Here is a 21,175-nt window from a genome sequence, read left to right as displayed (position 1 = left end):
CCGCTCGCGCCGCGCCGGCGGCGCGGAGCGGCGGGACGTGATTGGCCAGATCCGGGGGCTCGGCTCGCGAACCACGCGCGTTCGACGTCTCGCCTGACTGTGCGGCGGCAACGGCGCGCACAAGAATTGCAATTATAAATATAAAATTATAAATGTCAAATAGAGCAAGCACAAGACTTAATTTTAACTTTAAATTTGTTTTCTGTAATGTTAAAACTAGCGTGTTCATGTTTATTGCACCATAAATCGATAACACACTAGGAAATTGGTTAATTATGCGTTAATTCTCAATAACGTTTAACAATTTTTCTACATTTTTACTTATAATATTAATTATAATATAAAACTTTAAATATTGTTTTTACGTGCCAAATGTTTTCTCCGTATATATGGTATATGTTATACATTTCAAAATTTTTATATAACGAGAAGTCTTTTTAAAAATAACTTATTTTTATTTTATCAAGACAGATAACCAATTAGTAACAATTAGTAACAAGCAACTTTATTTTCAGTAGAGGGAGAAATGAGTATGCGTACTTAATTATTACAACAAAGAGATTGCGCAGTATATCTTCATCAGGCTTTAAGAACGTTACATATATTTAGGCTGGTATTGATAGTTATATTGACCGTCTTAAGTTCAATCTTAAGATGTCATGAACCAATCACAGAGCCGTATTAGCGTCTTAAGACATTACTTAAGACAATCTTGAAGACTATTCATAGTCGGTTCTTATATTTAAGGCCATCTTAAGTACAATCTTAAGACGTCATGAACCACGCACAGAGCCGTATTAGCATCTTAAGATATTACTTAAGACGGTCTTGAAATAAGATCTGATTATGAATACCGGCCTTAGTGCGTCAGAGCAGTAGGGTAGACCGGAGCTAGAAGTAGAAGTAACACGGGTAAGTTATCACAAAGCTTTATGTCTCGTTTAATAAATTGAGTGGAATATTCTTCTTTATAGTGTAGGTTGCTCCTATCGTGTTAGTCGGGTGTACGAAATAGCTCGTTTCAAAAACATCGCATGTGATATTTACGAGCACTTTTTAAAAATTGGAGGTCGTGAGTAAATTAACCCGTTGAGGTCACATGGGGTCCAGTGGACCTCAGGCTTTTTTTATTTTTTTCTTAAAAGTATACTATTTTGAGAGTAAAACGCACAAAGTTTTTTTGCTCTATCTAAAAAAATTTTGACGAATATTTTTGTGAAAAGAGTCAAATCGAAAAAAAAATGTTTTTTTCGCGTTTTTTCAACATAAAAAAATTTAAAGAATTATTGGATTATAAAGAGGAAGTCATAAACTAAATTCCAGTTCAAGGTTTGAGTCGATACATCAAAAAGAACGCCAATGGCAACTGTTGTGGGGTCAATATTCATCAAAATTTTTTGAGATAGAGCAAAAAAACTTCCTGCGTTTTACTCTCAAAATAGTATACTTTTAAGAAAAAAATAAAATAAAAAGTTTGGGGTCCATTGGACCCCATGTGACCTCTACGTTACTTTTAGGAGGTGTGACCTCAACGGGTTAAATTAAATAGTGTACATTTAATTTCATAAAAAATGTAAAATATAATTTTAAAAAATTTCTGTTTTTGTACTTTAAACTAAATTTTTACTTGAGTAATCGTTCTCTCTTCAAATCATCCCCAAAGAATATTTAAATAACATGCCATTTTTTCAATTTAATATTCAATTGGTTCAGAAATTTTTAATACGTATACACACACACATTTGTCTGTCAAGAATCGGTTATTGAATTGTGAGTAATAGAACTCATTGTCAGGGTGTGTCTTGATTAAATCAGAGTTACTAATAGAACGTAACAAATTGATTCCCAAAAATCATTTATTAAACTAGAACTATAACTATATAAATACGGATTTTACGTTTCATGTTAATTGCAATGATGATTGCAAGTATACTATCAATAAAGAATAAAAACTTTGCTTTAATAAATAGTGTACCATCTTACTTATTACCGTGTAGCTATCAATTATATCTTTCACTCAATTTTTTTCTTAAACTGGATTTTAAATTAACATTTTCTTGCGATAAATGTTGTTTTATTTCAGCAGAGTAAGAAATCAATAACTAATAATATAGACAAAAATCTATTCATTCACGTTATTTCCTACTTTATTTATGTATATTTTTCAATTTGTCGTCTGTACTATTTTCTACATTCCTCCCTTTTCGCAATAACAACTTACAAAATACTTTAAAAACTATTTGGCGTCGCTTCAAATCGAATTGTGTTGGCAAAATCGCATTTTTTTCTCTGGCATTTAATGCATCGAATACGTAAACGTATCAATTTTTTTAGCCGTAATTCTTTCTTGCTTAAAAAATACTTTTATACTTTTATACTTTCTTTAGAGCTAATTTTGTTTCATGATATGACAATCGTTCTTTGAAGAACTTATGGACTTTTGAAGCGGAACAATAGATTAACGTGTAAGACTGCAAGTGAAAGAATGCACGGATTGTTTTAGCTAACTAGTTAAGCAAAACAGAGAAGCAAGATCGTAGAGATTTTATGACTGCCTTTGAAACTGGATGAAATTTCTCTGATTTAACTAAATCGCGAGACTGAACTTTCCTGGTACGAATTTCGCAAGAATACCAGAACACGAAAGAGATGAAATGATAACGTGCTATGCATTGTTTAAGATAATAAGCAGTCTCGTCGACTAAAAAATTTAAGTATAGGATGTCGTTATGTTAATTCATAAAATACAGAATAGCACATATCTATACAACTATACATTTTTCAATCAAATCAAATTTCTTTTAAATTAATGTTTTAAATTAAAACAAATTGTCTTAGATCATCATGACAAATAATCATAACAGATTTTGATATTTTTTTTCTATTAAGAAAATATGTGCCGCATTTATACTATTATCCTGCAAATCACGATTAAATTGCTCACTATGCCAACAGGAAAATCAAGTAACTGAGATAGATGCGACTGCATTAATATCAATTACAATATCAATATTGATACAGACATTTGAAATGTGTATTGTATGCACAAAACGTAATGATATTTTAGCCATAAGCACTGATCTTAGCTTCTGTCAAAAAATATTTATGACGATCTACTAGATTGCAGATTTATTATTCACATTTGTATTTATATCAATATTGTATCTATTAACCTTTGTTGTGCACACCTCTTCAAAATTACGTATTGTGCACAGGGGGTCTATTAGACCCCAGTCACTTAATTGTTTATTACAGACGTACAATTCGTTATTTTGACTCAAACAAAATTGCTGGCTATTGTTCAAAGCTTCCAAATTAGGTCTAATAGGTTTTATTAATATCTTGCAACATAAAAGAATTATAAATGATATGTTAACTAAAGAAGCCGAAAAATGGACTTTTTTCACTAAAAAATGCATAAAAAATTCAATTTTTAATATTTGTACGTATTGTACGTATTAGAAAAACGCGTTTGAAAAAACGATGGGGTCTATTTGACCCCTGTGTGCACAACAAAGGTTAAATTTATTCCTTAATTGCTTAATCAGATATACAGATTAGCAATAGAGATAATGAAATAACTTAATATGTAAGAAATATTTTTGTGTGAGATGGCGAATAGTATGATAAAGTTCCTAACACATATCGACTAAAGATATCTTCTGTATAAGAAACTTTTTGAGTCGAGTATCGCTCGTATACTGCGATTCCTGAAAACCACCAATTTCATGCAATTACTATTATGGTTTTCAGATAACAGTTTATCTTATATCCAATTTGTGTTTCACATTTTTCACGAGGAAAAAGGGTAATAAATTGTGCTTATCGGTTTCGTTCTACCGACTTCAAAACAATTCAAGGTAAGATATACAAAACATTCCAAAAGAAAAAAGAGAGAAGAATATCTTAATTTATCTATCTGTTAATCTAGCGAAAAACTTGTTACATAATAATAAATTTACGGTTACGGCGTACAATGTAAAATGGCACGCCAATAAACTATCAAGCACATTAATCTCGTAATGAGTGAGTCACGCGCGGAAAATTGTTGTAGTAACATTGTACAATATAAACCAGTACTTAACCCTAATTATAGTCATTTCCTTCACAAACGATCAAAACTGTGGAAACTAAATTAATCTACGATCTTTGTATTGCTCTTCGCGACGTTAAAATTATCCGACCGAAATAAATGTTGCAAATGAGTTTGCCGCGATTATTCGTTTGATCGTTATAATTCGTTGGTTATAACCAGTAAAGAAATAAACTCTCAAACTATATCTATATAAGGGTAAAACACTTTAATGTTACTCACGCAAACAGGATTTACCGTTTAATTTATAGCAATTATTCTATATTCAATAACGTCCGATTTATATTGCAACTCATATATCGCTTTCTGAATAGATTAAAAGAAGTTATTTTTTCATGAATATTAGGCATGCAAATAATTTTGTGACTTATAGATGCATTAATTAATTATAAGCTTAAATAATACGTTCTCTGTTATAGAATAATAATTAGTTATATTTTAGTACTTCCTAAGAAAAAAAAATTTGCTAAAAAATTAACCGGATATTACTGTAATAAATCTCGAGCTTCTTGACAGACTAATTGTTTTCCATTGTCGTTGTTATTGAACCAAGTGTTATATCGCCATTCTTTAAATTGGGCCATCGGATAGCGAAAAATTTTGCAATAAAGCAAAGTTACGGAGGAAATGAGGAGCTGTTTATAGAAGAGGAAACATAAAGTAGCACCTACGCGAGCTCAAACGACACGCAAAGTCACTATCTTATTGTGCATCGTGGCGAATCCGGGGACATGCCATAAATTCACCACGGCGCAAATGTTCAACAATTAGCATCTATTATGTACTATCAACCTGTCCAGAATCCACCCATATCGCATTCTATCGCAAGATGTCTTCGTGAACGTTTAGTGCATCGTATTCTACATATACAAGAGAACACGTTTTCGGGCCACAGACGCGTTACGATGCAATGAATCTCATAAATACAGAAATATCTTGTTCCAGTCTTTGTCATTATCGTGAATCATGCTGTCACGAACACCATGAAGAGATTCAAATAGAAGTTTCATGTTTTTAAAATGTTAATATTTTATCTATTAAAGAGAGTTCTTTTTTTACGTCCTTTTCTTTTTCATAATTTTTCATTAATTAGGTACCTCAGTATTAAATTCAAAAAATAATTTTATTATAATATATCTGAGACACTATATATATTAGCTAAATAAAATTATTAATGTATTATATTTTCATGGTGTTCTTAATCTCTCGAAAATCGTATATATTTGGCAATTATACAGAGAATTCAATAAATCGAATTTATACTTTATATATTCCAGAGTTACATATTTATAATAATGTATCCTAGCTCATCCATTAAGGTAACAGATTTATAAAACATTATATCTATCTATATAATATTTTTATATTCTTAATTTGAATTTTATTTTTTTTTAACATTTGTAATACATACAACCAGAAATAATCATAAAATTTAGATATGAAGCAGTTTACAATAATAAATAAAGAGGATATAAATACTAGAATATTTCCTTGCTGCTACTTGTTCAATTTAAATTATTTGTTATATAATTTAATATTATCCTTTTGCATACTAATAATTATCGAAAAAAAACCTGTTATACGTATATGCAATATATTTACAAATCCATTACCTCAAGATTAAAATAAAAATAATTTAAAACTCACCGGTATGATGCGCAGCAGCGGAGTTGTAGTATACAAGACGCGAATCTGTAAAATACAAATATATCTAAATTAAACTATTTTGCAACGTAATTAATAATACATAATTTTCGATAAAACGCTCTGTTAAATATTAACTTTTATAAAATTTTATACATGTTATATTACATATATTTTACAAATAAAATTTTAATAATAAAAATTTAATTTTTATCTAATCCAAACAGTTATAAATTTTAAACGTGTCGAAATATTTCACGTATGTCTTCATCAATTATTAAACAAATATTTTACAAATATTCTATTCAATGTTTTGACTATTTCCCAAAATTAAATCTTAAATATGTTACACACATTATGCACAATAATAATATAGAACAGTACTATGCAATAATTAATCCTATACAAATAATAAATATATAAAATAAATTAGGAGATGCTCACCTCATGGTTGCTCCGCTGTCGCCCGATGCCTCCCTGGCCTCCTCCTCCTCCTCTCGTTTCCTCGTTGTTGCACTCACGAAACACCTGCCTCACAAAAATACGCTAATTAATTATCACGCGCGTAAGAGTCATTAGAATGCAGCAATCGTGCGGCACTTTGTACGGCACTTCCGTTAATCGCGACATTATTCGCACGCACGCACGCACTTTATTATATTTCTGTACACAATTATGTATTTTATCATATAGCGACGGAAAAAATAACACGAGAAAAGTATCATTATGCGTACGAAAGATGCGTACCTGCGATTTGCCCATAACCCATAACTGCCCGAGCGATAGATTTCGATCAAATAACTCTCTCCAGATACGCGTCTTCACTATTCATCTCTTGTACGAACGTCGAATTTACGCTGTCCATTTGACGAATATCGAATTACGTGGCTCGTTATAACGTTAATTACTAAATTAAACGCGCTGCGACGCTGCTCGACTCGGAGCTCGGAGTCCGTTCGCGAACGGCTGCCAACTTCACGCGCGAAACGAAATATACGTATGAATCGCACTGAACGATTAAATAAGTTGCGATAAATCGTCTGAAAATACGCAAACGGATCCCAATATTGCACTCGCGATATTTCTCAAACGCGTATTTCCCACGCGATATACATATTATTGAATAAACGATCGTATCATGGATATATCGCAATTTTCCGATGAGTTACTCGAGCGCCGCCGTTTCGGCGGGCCGTGTATCACTCCGCGCATTTGAATCGCACAAGTCACGTCTACATCGAAACCTGAAAGTACGACGCGGACGCGGATATAAAATCTCGAGAATCCAAGCGCCGCCAATGAAATAATTATCACCCGTGAGCATCGCGACGAAATAGCCATTTGTATTTCCCGTTATCTACGACTTTGAATCTCTCTTTCGAGTAAATTAATTGCGCCGGTTATCTACCTCGCCGCGAGTGCCAACGAACTACCGCCGCGGCGCCGCCTCCGATGATTTACGAGTCGTTAATTACGGTAATTGATCGATCGTGCGGGCATGCAATCACTGATCGTTTGTAGATCGAATGACCAGTGTCTCGTGTCTCTTTCTACTTGCCGTGATCGAGTCCCGAAAAGTAATAACGCGACACTTACGCACCGCTATGCCTGTCTCGCTCGAGCCTCGCTGCGCGAATGATGACTACGTCACCGTCACCGTATCGATCCGCCGCATGACGTCACGGCCTACCCCTCCTAAGCGGCACGACGCGCGCGGCCGCGGCCGGTTCAAAAATACCGAAAACTTTCAACGAACAATAAGAGATCAACGTATGCCGAATTTTTCGTTAACTTTCACAGGTTTAACTGGCTGTATTCTCTACGTTCTGTCTCGGTGGTGTCTGGTCGACGTAGCTGTCTCTCGAAACGCGTGTTATATATCGCGAGCGAACACGTAGTGATCATTAGCGGCCGAGCGCGGCCGCCGCGGCCAGAATATCCCCTCCAGCTGGCTAGTTTGGACACGAACCATTAGCACGGACGCAAACCATGTGCGGTTACCGAGCGATACGACGTAGTTGAGTTGCACTTTCTCAGGCGGCGCGTCGGAAAATGCAACACAGCAACAAAAGGCCGCCACTGCCGCCAGGATGGCCTCTCTCAGGTTTCTCTCTGATCTAGTACACAAGCGTCACAAGCCTGTTCGTTTCAGCTGTTCATAGTGTTCATTGTTGCACTTTTTGCACCTAAAACGAGAGAATAGTTTTGAGGTTAGTTTCAAGTTTGTCCTTTGCAATTAAACTTTTTATACTTTATATCTTTTTTCTTTTTCTCTCTAACGTTTAATTATATATCTGTCTCATAATCAGCGCAAAAAATATAACAATATGCCCCGTCTTTGGGAAAGGAAAGAGAACAGAAAAACAGCACAGAAAGCTCAAATATCGAGTTTCGACGGCTGAGTGCACATGTTTGTTATTATAACTCGTTCGGTTCAACTCTTTGGACCTTGCAGAATCGTGTAAAATAATTTTCTACCGCATTTCGGTAATTATGAGTTGATATAAAATAAGAAGAAATGTCTGCGGGTGCGGAACGCCCGGCCTCGATGCCCTTTCAGGACAGCCAGTACAATTGGACGGACGATTTACCAGTTTGCAAACAATCCGGTATGTTTTACTTTGTTATTTTAACATTGTTCGCTAGGTATTTGGTGATAGACATTCGCGTTTCCGGCATAATGCTAATTTTCTGATAGAGAATATATTTTTATTTCTTGGTTCGATATAAATTACAATATCTTTTAACAAGTAGTAATTTCAAGGACAATAACTATAAATAAATTTATTGTTATCATATTTATACATGTAGATAATACACTAACTTTTTTTATCGATAATATTTATTATCTTTAGCCGACTTGTCATAGAAAGTAATCTACAAATTATGTTTTAAAACTGTTTATTCCAATTATAATTTATGCTTCGATAATTTGTTACATTAAAAATCATTTGAGAATTAAAAATGAATGTATCACATTAATGACAAGTGTTCTAAGCAGAATTACTGAAATATGAAGATGAATTTTATGTGATGTTTCACAGGGGTGGGTTTTTCTACTAATCAAATCTATCGAGAGGATGGATATCGACAGGAGGAGCATCCATTTGAGGATCGTAGCTTTCACTGTAGATACGACGACTCCACGTTCCTCTATGCTGTATTCGACGGTCACGAAGGTACTAAAGCGGCCAGCTTTGCTATGCAAAGGATGGCTGCGGAAATTCTACTCGGACAGCTGAATGGCAAGTCGACTGACGAAGAAGTGAAGGAAGTTCTCCGGTAAGAATTTCATTGATATAACATATAAGATGACCTTAAATAAGAAACATTTTGTATATGTAACTTTAATATATATTTTGGGATAAGAGCTAATATGTTGTAGTTACGAGTAAAGATCTTCTACATGCAAAGTATTTGTTCCACAGGCAAGCATTCATAGCAGTTGAGAAAGGATATTTGGAATCAATTGGTGATTTATTAGCAGAGCGGGCTAGTCTGCAGTTCGACATACCTGATGGACTGACCTCTTATGAGACTTATCAAAAGTTTCCAGACTTGGTTAGTCAAGTAGCGTTAAAATTGTGCAGCTACTTTTTTAAATGCATTATTACAATTTATTCTTTGCAGGTTGACAAGCTAAACGCGTTGAACTGCGAGCTGTCAGCCGGGACTAGTGCTGTCGTCGCCTTGGTTTACAGAGGGAGGCTGTACGTCGCGAATGTCGGAGACAGCAGGGCACTGTTGTGCAAAACAGACAGCAATCAAGTTTTACGAGTTGTACAATTAAGCGTAGATCATGATTTGAGGAACGAGGACGAGCTTTTGCGATTATCTCAATTGGGCTTGGATGTTGAATCGATCAGACAAGGTAAATGATACATTTGTAATTGATACATTTTACTAATTTGATAATTGATAAAAAAAGAATTCTGATAAATTGGAATATATATGCAGGATCTCATCTTGGAAATCAAGAAAACACACGCTGCCTCGGCAACTATCTCGTCAAAGGTGGATATAGAGAGTTTGAAGAGCTAACAGCTTCCATGGCGGAGCCGATTATCGCCGAACCGGAGATCCATGGAAGTATCGAACTGGACGAATCCTGTAGATTTCTATTGCTTATGTCGCGCGGTCTGTATAAATCGTTGGAGGAAGCGACCGGTACTGATCAAGTCAATAAAGAATTAGCCTTGATAGCCGTCGAGCAGGTAGTTGGTCCAAATAAATCTCGATTGAACAATCCTCATTTAACATTTCGTGTAAATTTATTTTGAAATATTTGCGATTCTAGTTTCGAGTACAATCGACTTTAACCGGAGTCTCCCAGGCGGTGGTCGACAAGGTTGTAAGAATTCATCACGACGTAAACATGAGCAATACGCAGAACACCATGACCACCGGCAAGCGCGACGACATAACTCTCCTGGTGAGGAACTTCAACTTTCCGCTGCCGCATGCATTGAAGAGTCCGACCAGTCAGTCGGTTAGATTCAATCCCGTGGTGCAGACTGCGCCGATCAGCATACCTGACAACGAAGACTTGTCGAGCACCGGCACGGGCGTCACAGAGGACAACGTCGACACATCGACGACCGAAACGTCAACGACGTCGGACTTGTATCCGGCTGGCGCCAGAATGGCGGAGCGAAATGCTAGAATCAAGCCTTATGTAGATTTTTCGGAGTATTACGAGAACGTTGAGAAGAGAAGGAAAGAGGGGACTCTACCGGAAGGCATAGACTTCTAACGTTTCGTTTATTTTACGAAAATATTCGATTATTTAATTTACAAACGAAGTATAAATTACCGAGATCAGTACATTTGCAGCTGCGCTACGTGAATGTTCCTACTGCTGCAGCACATGTATTTTTGACTTTGAGATTATATTTATATTTATCTTTATCATTAATTGTAATATAAAATGTATCAGTTTATAACACAGCATTGTTATATTCTTGTTATCAAAATTTATTATTTGTATGGGACTTGGACTATTACACGGACTTGTATTTACATATCACAAGTATTACAGATATTTCGTCGGGTTAGATTTCAAGCGTTCGAATGCGGCCTTTTCGAGGCATTCTCTGTGATCGGGATGCGCAATTTGGATCAGTGCATTCGCCCTTTGTCGTAAGGTTTTACCAAAAAGATCCGCCACTCCGTGTTCCGTGACTATGTAATGCGCGTGAGCTTTTGTTACCACTACTCCGGCCCCTGTAAAAAAAAAAAACACGTCGATATCGTAGATTCATTAAATAATTAATTTAATAATAAAAATATTTATCTCGCAGCATTCGTTCGCCGAATCTGATCTCCCCTTCGTACCGAGTTTCAGCACCGGTTGTATTTTGCTCTCCCCTTGGCTGGTGACTGAGGGAAACGCGATGATGGCTTTCCCACGACCGTCCTGACTGATCGCCGCGCCTCGAAGAAAATCCAGCTGGCCGCCGAAACCGGAATATATCTTACAGCCTAAACTGTCCGAGCACACCTGGCCAGTGAGGTCCATCTCGATGCAAGAATTGATGGCCGTCATCCTCGGCTGCATCGAGATCACTCGGGGATCGTTTACGTAATTGATCGCTAGCATCTCTGGCGTGGCGATAATTGCAATTGTAAGATAACGCGAGAATGTCCTTTTTTCCAAAATCGAAGTAATTCAATTGGTCATAATTACCAACGACCGGATTGTTGTGCAGGAAATCGTACAATCTTTTCGTGCCGATGCCGAAAGAGCTCACTATGCGTCCTCTATGCCTGGTCTTCCACTTGTTCGTGATGTTACCGTGAAGCACCAGGTCGACCATCGCGTCGCAAATGATTTCAGAATGTATACCCAGGTCTTTGTGATTTACTAGGGCGCAGAGCACCGCGTCGGGGATGCAGCCGATACCAAGCTGCAGTGTCGCTCCATCCTCGACCAGCCGTTGCGCGATGATTTTACCGATCTCTTGCTCGAGATCGTTTGGCGGTGGACAAGCGACGCAAGGCAGAGGACAGTCGTATCTCACCGCCCAGTCAAAATGACTCGAATGGATCAGCGTGTCGCCGAATGATCTCGGCATGTGCTCGTTTACTTGCGCTGAAAAAGAACATCTTTTTAATGATGTTAAAATTATTTGAAGATATTAATATCGTAGCAAAAAACATCATAATAATATTGATAATTAATTAACGCCTTCCAAGTTTCCTAATCTCAACATATAGATTAACATAGTTTTGTCTTGTTACAATTATTATGATTGTTATTATCAGTGTTATCAATATTATTATTATTAATTCGAGACGGACCGATGAGGACTTTGGCAGTGCATATTGCGGCACGGGTGCAATCGGCGCTCACGCCGAGCGAGCAGAATCCACGCGCGTCTGGCATGCTCACGTGGATTAGCGCAATGTCCGGCACGATCTTTTTCTCAAAGAACAACCTCGGCGTCTCGTGCAAGAACACCGGGATGTAGTCCGCCCGTCCCTCGTTCACTGCCTCCCTCAGAGAAGCGCCCACGTACAGACTGATAGACCTGAAGTGCTCTTGAATATCGCCGCAGACTTGTTACTTATTTCTCAATTATCAGGCATCGTGTTATCGTTGGGGATTAAACATCGCAAATACCGTACTCTCAAACTCCGGATTGGCGAACGGCGTATCCCCCTCGAGACTCATGTGTACTAATCTCACCCCACGCAAATTATTGCACACTCCGTGCTCGGTCATGGCGCGCACCAATTCCATCGGCGTGGCCGCACCACCTTGTATGAAAACCAAATGCTCTGGAAAAGAAATTAGTTCATTTACGAGAACCATCTGTTTTACAGCAACACTTGTAATAATACAATTTATGTTCTCTACATATGTATTAAGAAGAAAAAGTTTAGGCCTTATACTATTGTATCCTTTATTCATACATTAGAATTTAAAAATTAGGACAACCATGTTAAATTAGAAGTATATTATAAACTAGAATTCAATGAGCCTTAATTTTCTAAACAAATTGTTAATTTTATTCGATTAAAAACGTTTATGGAAAAGAATAATTCTTTTTTATACGGAAAACATAATCTAAATCGGTCTACTAAAATGTAATGCGACTATAAATACCTGAATTTATGAGTTTCACTGCATCTTCCACGCAAACCCATTTTGGACACCGTTTTAAAGGTTGAGCAGGTTCCCTCAAGCTTTGCATGTATCGTCCACATAATTGGAAAGGTTTCGCGTGCCTGATTTTTCCGAACGTCAATCTTAAGTTTCGGAACATCTTCTCATCGCTTCGAAACCGATAGGTTCAAATCCACAAGCTCTCGTTGACAACACGGCAATAGCAACGTTAGTATATGAAAATTTACACGATACATAATCTAAAATATTCTAAAAGATCTCGCTGGCCACATATGTCTAGCGAAGCAAACCCGTTGTCATTTCTACAAATCGCTATTTGAACATCTGATTTGGCAGCATTCGATTTTTCGACAGCGTTCACAATCCGCGGACGAACTATCGATGTGAATTTTGCGTATTTTGTAAACGATTATGTAAACGCGCGCGCGCGTATAGGAGAGATACAATAAAGTATTGACAATATCAGCGTTCTCATCTTTTATATTTCTTTTTGCGTACTACTATTTCAACTTTGTTATTACAATGGTAACACGAAAAATTATATAAAGGAACGTTGGCAATTTAATATAAAAAATGTTTACATCTAAGAACGGCGTAGAGTTGCGCCATTTTCTGTTTCGTGTTCCAAGGCACGAACACGTTTCTTCTCGCGATATAAAATACACGTGGCTTAAATTAACATCTATGTATATGGAAACGAGTGCGATTTCACAATACAGACTCTTACATACATAATGATATAATTTACGCACTAAATTTTCGATCTAGTTCATGCTTCTCTCTCCCCCCCCCTCTTTCCCTTATTCTAGAAGGCCGGCGAATTGTCTTCCAGTAAGAGAACATGTACAATATCGTACAAGAAGACTTCGCTTCACTTTGATGGTTGGCCGTTGTGCGTGACTAAAGCACGCGGATGATTGTAAAATGCTATTAAATATGATGTTTTTCAGCTTATGGGGCAGGCATCACTTTTAGGCGTTCGAACGCCGATTTCTCGAGCGCTTCTCTGTGATCGGGATGAGCCACCTGGATCAATGCGTACGCACGTTGTTGAAGACTCTTGCCGAACAGGCTGGCGATTCCCTGTTCCGTCACGACGTATCGCACCACTGCTCTGTTGGTGACTACTCCAGCACCTGTTAACACAACATGACAAAACGATTGATTACGATTCATATTTGCAACGTGTTGAAATCAACACGGAAGTTAATTATTCAAAAATCGGATTAAAAATAAATCCACGTTTTAATTGAAGAAATAAGAGTACGTTTTATAATTTTCTCCAAATTATATATAAATTTTATAAATCTAAATAAGAATCTCTCTCTCTCTCTCTTAAATATTTTTTAAGATAATATATTGAGTTTAAAAGTTAAAATAGTATCTTGCCTTTTTCATTTAAAGATATATAAGTAATTTCATATTGTACCAAATTCATGAAAAACAAAGATTATTTCGACAGTTCTATCTACTTACCCGATGTTAGTACCGGCTGTATTTTGCTATGGCCCTTAGCGGTGACTGATTGAAGTGCTATGATCGGTTTTCCTTGTCGATCTTCACTCATCGCAGCGCCTGTAATAAAATCTAGCTGCCCACCGAAACCGGAGTACATTCTCGTTCCAATACTGTCTGAACAGATCTGACCGGTGATGTCCACCTCAATACACGAATTGATAGCCGTCATCTTCGGTTGCTTGGCGACTATTCTAGGGTCATTGACGTAATCTACCACCAGCATCTCTGTAAGAAATGAAAACCGTTAAATAAGCCATTTCGTGATTTGTCAACTAGCAATAATCCTAAATGAAAGACAAACTGACCTATGAAAGGATTGTTGTCCATAAAATCGTAGAGCTTCTCCGAGCCCACGCAGAACGAGCCGACAATTCGGCCTCGGTGCATCGTTTTCTGATTATTCGTGATGCAGCCCTTGTTCACAAGATCCACCACGCCGTCGCTGAACATCTCGCTGTGGATACCCAGATCCTTGTGATTACTCAGCAGCGACAACACGGCGTCGGGTATACTGCCGATACCCAGCTGCAACGTGGCGCCGTCCACCACCAGATTTTCAGCGATGTGCTTGCCGATCAGTTGCTCGGCCTTGGAGGGCGCCTTCACCGGATGAACCGGCAGTGGTTCGTCGTGTTCCACGGCGAAATCCAAGTGGCTTTCGTGGATGAGAGCGTCGCCGAAGGTCCTAGGCATGTACTTATTGACTAAGGCTGCGAAAATTTAGGTTTCCTTTAAATTCTATCCATCAAGAAGAGAGTGATTGTGCGAGATTTTCCGAGATTTACCTACGACATGTTTGGAATGACTCACGGCGGACCGGGCACAATCTACGCTGGTGCCGAAGGAGCAGTAACCCTTGTCATCCGGTGGAGACACATGGATGAGCGCGATGTCGGGCTTTAGATAGCCTTCTTTAAAGAGACGCGGGATCTCGTGCAGGAAAATGGGTATGCAGTCGGCGGTGCCCGCGTTCACCGCGGGTCGCACGTTGCCGCCGATGAACAAGCTGACAGATCTGAAGTGCTCTAAACATACATAAACGCATCACATAAGAATTATTCATATAAATAAGCTCATTGTCAGTAGAAAGATTTTGTTTCTAAAATCTTCTAATCAACATACAGTAAATTTTCTCTAGCGAAAATGTACAGCTATTCTTTTTCGTAAATTTAATTGAGTTTTAAAAAAGTCTTAACATTTATCTCTCTCTAGAAAATAAGTGTCTAAAATAAAATATACTTGCAATTAATGTTTAAAAGAAATTAAAGTTTTAAACGAAAATTTATGCAAAACGCAATTAAAAGAGACAAAAGTTAGACATGTGAAGCCAACTGTGCGGCGCAGAAAAGTGCGAGGAGTAAAACAACGCGCTAAATGACGAGTTGTTATTGAGATATTTAACAAAGACAGCATAGGAGATTACGTATGCACACGAATATAACGTACTTGCGTTTTCTGGCTTAGCGAACGGGGCCGATCCCTCGAGATGCATATGATATAAACGAACATTTCTGACATCGCAGCGTACTCCATAGTCGGTCATCGCTCTCAACAATTCAACGGGTGTCGCCGCTGCGCCCTGGACGTACACCACCTGATCTGCAAATAAAAGAGAAAGAATAATAAGTGAACTTGACCGTGAATAACACAAGTGATAGAAATATGCGCTATACGATCGGATTGGATCTTTGTGCCTAATATTTTTGCGTATACATTTTTTTCCAGCAAACTGCGCACCGAGTAAAGTTAATTGGTCTTAAAACATAGTCTCAAGCAGAAGCCGAAATAGTACACGTAATTAAGTTAATAATCAATTTAGTAATAATGGTATTTAAACACTATGACGTTTAAACGCATCTTTCCGCATCCTAAAATAATGTTTACATCACCGTGACGATGTCGTCATTTTTCAATCTCATACTTTAACGTTATCTTAGACTTTAATAAAAATCTAATATCGACAGATAGATATGATTTGCACTTATAAAACTAATTTTTGTTACATATGGTTTTAATCGTAATGTAATTTGTACCAGTAATAAGAACTTATCGGCGCATTTTTGCAGTGAATCATATGACGATTGAGAATCAACCTTCCTCATAATATTATCGTATTACTGTCGAACGTGTTATTGCTGCATGTAATCACATTCAATTACAAAGGTTAACAGAGAAAAAGTTATTTTACGCTGCGCTGATAGAAAGCTAACGTTCGAAGACTTTTGTACTTTGGATCCCGCGTCAATACACTGCAGTAGATTATGGCACGTGTGGTCTAATGTTTACACATTTTATCGTGATATCTATAGTAAATACTGCCAGTAAATCTTAAGTATTAGATATTTATTTTGTTTGCTTATGTTATTAAATCAAAGTAAAAATTAAATTGGCTGCAATGCCAATGCCTATACTAATGCACAATTTCTGGGCATTACTGCCGATTTTTTAAATCTAATGCCTACTAATGCCCCAGTAATGCCCGAGGTGGAATATTAGTAACAATTTTCGCAGAGCATTTATCCAACCTGTAGGATAACTGACGTTCCACACGTAATTCCAGTATTACGAAACGTTATCTACAGCGAGAAAATAATGTCTATTACCAAATCGACGTCGTTGATAACAGACAGAAGTTCGGCAGATATTCTTATCGCGCGTATCTTATGGGAATTCTTATCAAGCCCAATATATATATAAATTCTTGCATTATATTATTCGACACGTTAAAAAATACGAACCACTTATTCAATATATTAAGACAGTTTTAAACCCCGAAGATACACAATAATGCAGAGATTATTGTAAGCAAAAACTCTTAATTTTCACAATAAAAGATACTTTTATCTCGAATCTTATCGAAATAACGCAATGTGCACACCCGCAGTATGTTACGTGATATGAGACTTCATCTCCCATTTTGTCTCATACAATTTTAAATACTGACGAACTAATCTCTTTATTCAAAGGGATCGCCGACAATTTCAAAGATTCGAGATACTGGAGTAGATTTCAAACTGCAAATAAATAAATGCGTCTAAAGTGCACTCCTTTACATGAAGCGTCATCGCGCAGGAAAAGAGTCGGATAAATGTTTACGCACCATCAATTATATCTATTCGAAATAATCTGGTTTATTGTGACAAAACGCTAAGTAAGCGAAACTTTGGTTGGCAGTGGCGGGCTATATTTAAGCGAGAATTAGACTTTGACATTTACGTATATATACATAAAACGCGTATCTGCATATTTGCGTATGCGTGTCGAGGTCAATGTTGACGGTGGAAATCCGCTCTTCTTATCATCTAAACAGCTGTCAGATGAATTTTTTCCAATGGATTAAAAAACGAAAAGTGCATCATATAAAAAAATCTATAAAAATAATTTGTAAAATTACGAAGATTTAAAGACTCGTGTCGTTTGTTAAAGAACATCACGTCCTTATAACAAGGATGGATTATACGGCACTGAGAGTGTCAAGGACGCTTTACGACAGAATGATATCATTTTAGATCGTGCATCGTAACGATAAAAAAAACCGGTAGTGCCGTAAGAGTCTGGAAGTAGCTTTGCGTGGTTCACATTAATATATTAATATTATTTGTCCATAATATTTGTACGGGTCTTCTTACACGTATATACAAATTATACATATAAATAAATTACGAATTATATAGAAAAAATAAAGAATAACATTAGTTTCTTAATGCTTTATGCGAGCAAGTATATTCTTAATCAAGTTATTAGTAACGGCAGCGGAAGATTTTTGCAGTTGCTTAACATCGGTCGACTGTCAGTTTCCTTTATCAGCTGATACATAAGGGCCAAAGCACATAACATAGCGTAGCGATATACGACGGTCGTAGTATTCCGACCTGACAGATCGGGATATACGCCAAAGCTTGTACGTTACTTACGTCCACCCAGTCCACGACTACGACTGTCATATGTGCTTTGGCCCTTAATTACATACGCAATGTCCGTATCGAATCGATTTTATCGAGCGCTCAAACAATTTGCATGAGCACACTGTATCAAGCAGCGTACTATAGCACTGTATCATAGCAATATTTTGCTCCGATTTTTTGATGATACACGAAGCATGAATGAGTTTGATGTCTATTAATATATAAATTAGTCTCGTCAGTTATATATTAGAAGTATTTAGATAACCATTCTCCATCTTTCTGTATAACTTAATTTTTTTTTTAATTAAATATTCAGGATAATTTTAAGATCTCTATACAAATTTACTTATTTGAACTATCAATCTATGTCTTTAAACATTTGTATCATCAACAAAATAAAATAAAAACATGACTCTGAAGTCTTTTCTGCACTTAGACACGCGTGCACTTAGAAAATAATCTTTTTTTCCTTAACTGTTATCGAATGCTGATTTGCATACGGCACAAATAGACACAATGAATATTAATCTTAATTCGCGAAGCGCGTTAATCTTGTCTAAACACAAGAAAACTCAAAAAGCATATACGTGTAAAAATATCGAACAAAGCATGATGGAAAAAACAAATAAATTGCGTTCGGTCATGGGCGCGCGTATCCGTAAAATATTGTCTAGGCGAAGGTCGTGCCGAAAATAATGCCGCGAATCCAAGGTGACGTACCAAGTATATCTCGAGTCGGCACTGGCAATTGATTATCTCACGAGTGGGGAGTGTGGGGACCTGACGCGGCGCGAAATTTGGCCGAACGCAAATACGTCCGACGTATCGAGCGGCCAAATTTCGCGAGGAGATGACAAATGTATGTCGAATACACTCGTGCAAATATCGCGGTACGATCCGATAATTTATCTGATTGTTCATGTCTCGAGATTAAAATATCTAGATGCGTGTTTCATAAAAATTTAAAAATACAAAATATAATTGCGAATCATTTAAAATACGACTCATATGGTCTCATACAACTAGTTTTTTTCTAAAATTATTCTTAAAAAGAATTCTTAAAACCATAATGTTTGCTCGATTTATAACTGGGATTTATAACTGGATCCTCGACTGGATTTGTACAAACAACTTAACACAAATATTTTTGCGAAGTTCAAAGTAACGTAAACTTTGCAGTGCATTACGGCGTAATCTCGCTGCACACGTTGCCCACGTTTAAACGAATCGCAAGGACGATAAGGGGCTTCTTAAAACGGAAGTCCAATATATATAATGAGTCGCTCTTGCAATTTGACACTCAACTGCCATGCGTATGCGTATGCACTTCGATCATCCTAGATCGTCCAGTCGGTCTAGAAATACAAGGCTGAATCTCGCTCTTGAATATTCAGGAAGAACAATATGAACAAACAATATAAACAGGTTTGACATTGCAAAAATAAATTCTATCGAAGCGGCAGGAAAAATAGGTGGTATCATATAGCGTAAATACCGGATAATCATCAATATTTTGTAACAAGTCCCAGAGAATCGATGCGCAGACGAGCTTTGGACTAAAATATTTCTAAAGCCTTTAAGCAGATGTCTAACTCGTTAAGTCGTCACACGTCACCGAGATTCACATTTGAATACCTAGCTGCGCCAACATTCCGTGCCGTATAAAGCAATTCGCTGTCTCCCTTTCTACTATACAGTCTCACCTACAATATATAGAAAAAAAGGTCGACATTAGGGAGCAACTAGATGCCGGTGGGGCTCGACTGGTGACGTCCGGTTAATCCGGCGAGAAATCATCGCGACGCGCCTTTATATCAAGGTCGGCGAGGAACGGAAGGTATACCGTCATCGATTACCTGAGTCGAGTTCAGCCTGCTCGATAGCCTCGTCGGCGGTCTTGACCCAGCACGGCTCCTTGCCGGGGATCGGCATCGACGGCTCGTTCACATACGTGAAGAAGGTCTTCCTCGAGGCGTGCTGGAGGCAGGGCCGCGACGCGGACGTCATCGTCGCGAGCGCCCGGGTCAGGCTGGTGATTCGCTTGAGGGCCGCCATCGCTTCGTCCGATCACTGTTATTTTACCAGTTGTCACCAGTATAATATCGCTCCCGCGAACGCACTGAACTCGACTGACTGACTCCGACACTCCGACGTCTCCGACTCGCGACAGTCGAGCAAGAACAAGAACCCCTTTACCCCTCCTATCGACTATCCGTACACGTCCGTGAAAAACGCGACGACCACTACTCCACTACTCCCCTGCCGCGCGCGCTCCGATAAAGTGTCAAGTGTTGGCGGCCCATGGCGGCCGGGAGCCGGGAGTCCGGGAGCCGAGATCGCAGGGAGCCCAGGGAGGCGCGTGAACGTAGCGCCGTTAGTAGTATCGCGAGCGACGTGAACGCAGCGCTGTATGTACCGCGAGTCGCGTGAATACGGCGTCACATGTTCTCGCGAGCACTCGCGGCTGACGTCGCGGCAATTGAGATAAAGCCCGCGCCTGTCCGATTATTTGTTAAGAATAATATAAACAAATATCTCGGGGAATTAAATTGAGAGCTAGAACAGAATCAAATGCGTATTTTTCGAAAGTTTTACACAATTTTTCGCGTCTGGCGAAATGGATCGTGTCGCTTTATAAATGAACGATTGCATCCTGACAGTCGTCACGTAATTCGTGTAGAATGGATCAATAAGAGCGCCCAATGGTCAAATTAAAGTGAAGATTTACTTTAAAAAAGTAAAAATCGACCTACACAAAGAAATCAAATTAATAAAAATAACTATATCGTATAAATTATTCGAGAAATATTTTTCAAATATTATTTCACGTTTCACACAGATATTTCAATCAGCCGTTTGAAGAAACCGCCATCTTTCGTCACTCGA

The 21,175-nt window shown here is 37.8% G+C and overlaps 3 protein-coding genes across 4 annotated transcripts; 1 reads left to right on the top strand and 2 right to left on the bottom strand.

The window, feature by feature from the left end:
* Positions 1–7,852: 7,852 nt before the first annotated feature.
* On the top strand, positions 7,853–10,682 carry LOC112462857 (TGF-beta-activated kinase 1 and MAP3K7-binding protein 1-like). 2 transcript variants are annotated; one of them, XM_025028916.1, is made up of 7 exons: positions 7,853–7,947; positions 8,047–8,346; positions 8,782–9,019; positions 9,166–9,298; positions 9,368–9,608; positions 9,695–9,951; positions 10,035–10,490. In XM_025028916.1, exons 2-7 carry the CDS (start codon positions 8,256–8,258, stop codon positions 10,488–10,490), a joined length of 1,416 nt encoding a protein of 471 aa, XP_024884684.1. In that variant the 5' UTR covers positions 7,853–7,947; positions 8,047–8,255. The 2 variants fall into 2 exon arrangements, with proteins under 2 accessions (XP_024884684.1, XP_024884685.1); XM_025028917.1 differs by lacking the exon at positions 7,853–7,947 and having other exon boundaries at positions 8,256–8,346; positions 10,035–10,682.
* Positions 10,480–13,223, bottom strand: LOC112462858 (4-hydroxybutyrate coenzyme A transferase-like). Its single transcript, XM_025028918.1, has 6 exons — positions 12,846–13,223; positions 12,365–12,517; positions 12,038–12,277; positions 11,424–11,828; positions 11,072–11,338; positions 10,480–10,960 (listed from the first exon to the last, which is right to left on the bottom strand). The coding sequence occupies exons 1-6, from the start codon at positions 13,003–13,005 to the stop codon at positions 10,770–10,772; spliced, it is 1,416 nt and encodes a 471-aa protein (XP_024884686.1). The 5' UTR covers positions 13,006–13,223; the 3' UTR covers positions 10,480–10,769.
* A 105-nt stretch (positions 13,224–13,328) lies between these two features.
* LOC112462856 (4-hydroxybutyrate coenzyme A transferase-like) lies at positions 13,329–20,577 on the bottom strand. Its single transcript, XM_025028915.1, has 6 exons — positions 20,146–20,577; positions 15,831–15,983; positions 15,170–15,409; positions 14,690–15,094; positions 14,343–14,609; positions 13,329–14,002 (listed from the first exon to the last, which is right to left on the bottom strand). Exons 1-6 carry the CDS (start codon positions 20,342–20,344, stop codon positions 13,818–13,820), a joined length of 1,449 nt encoding a protein of 482 aa, XP_024884683.1. The 5' UTR covers positions 20,345–20,577; the 3' UTR covers positions 13,329–13,817.
* Between the last annotated feature and the right edge of the window lie 598 nt (positions 20,578–21,175).

This window comes from Temnothorax curvispinosus, unplaced genomic scaffold (assembly GCF_003070985.1).
Source record: "Temnothorax curvispinosus isolate PA1 unplaced genomic scaffold, ASM307098v1 QBEX01012853.1, whole genome shotgun sequence".
Lineage (NCBI taxonomy): Eukaryota > Metazoa > Arthropoda > Insecta > Hymenoptera > Formicidae > Temnothorax > Temnothorax curvispinosus.
Note: the sequence above shows the minus strand (reverse complement) of the source record. Positions and strands in the feature narration are given on the sequence as shown.

Coding starts and splice junctions, on each gene's coding strand:
- LOC112462857 (XM_025028917.1), top strand. CDS start 8,256: ATGTCTGCGGGTGCGGAACGCCCGGCCTCGATGCCCTTTCAGGACAGC. Junction 9,020..9,165: donor GAAGTGAAGGAAGTTCTCCG/GTAAGAATTTCA, acceptor TTTGTTCCACAG/GCAAGCATTCATAGCAGTTG. Junction 9,299..9,367: donor ATCAAAAGTTTCCAGACTTG/GTTAGTCAAGTA, acceptor TATTCTTTGCAG/GTTGACAAGCTAAACGCGTT.
- LOC112462856 (XM_025028915.1), bottom strand. CDS start 20,344: ATGGCGGCCCTCAAGCGAATCACCAGCCTGACCCGGGCGCTCGCGACG. Junction 15,410..15,830: donor CGCTAAGCCAGAAAACGCAA/GTACGTTATATT, acceptor ATGTATGTTTAG/AGCACTTCAGATCTGTCAGC. Junction 14,003..14,342: donor ACAGCCGGTACTAACATCGG/GTAAGTAGATAG, acceptor TTGTGTTAACAG/GTGCTGGAGTAGTCACCAAC.
- LOC112462858 (XM_025028918.1), bottom strand. CDS start 13,005: ATGTTCCGAAACTTAAGATTGACGTTCGGAAAAATCAGGCACGCGAAA. Junction 12,278..12,364: donor CGCCAATCCGGAGTTTGAGA/GTACGGTATTTG, acceptor GCGATATTCAAG/AGCACTTCAGGTCTATCAGT. Junction 11,339..11,423: donor GCACAACAATCCGGTCGTTG/GTAATTATGACC, acceptor TCGCCACGCCAG/AGATGCTAGCGATCAATTAC.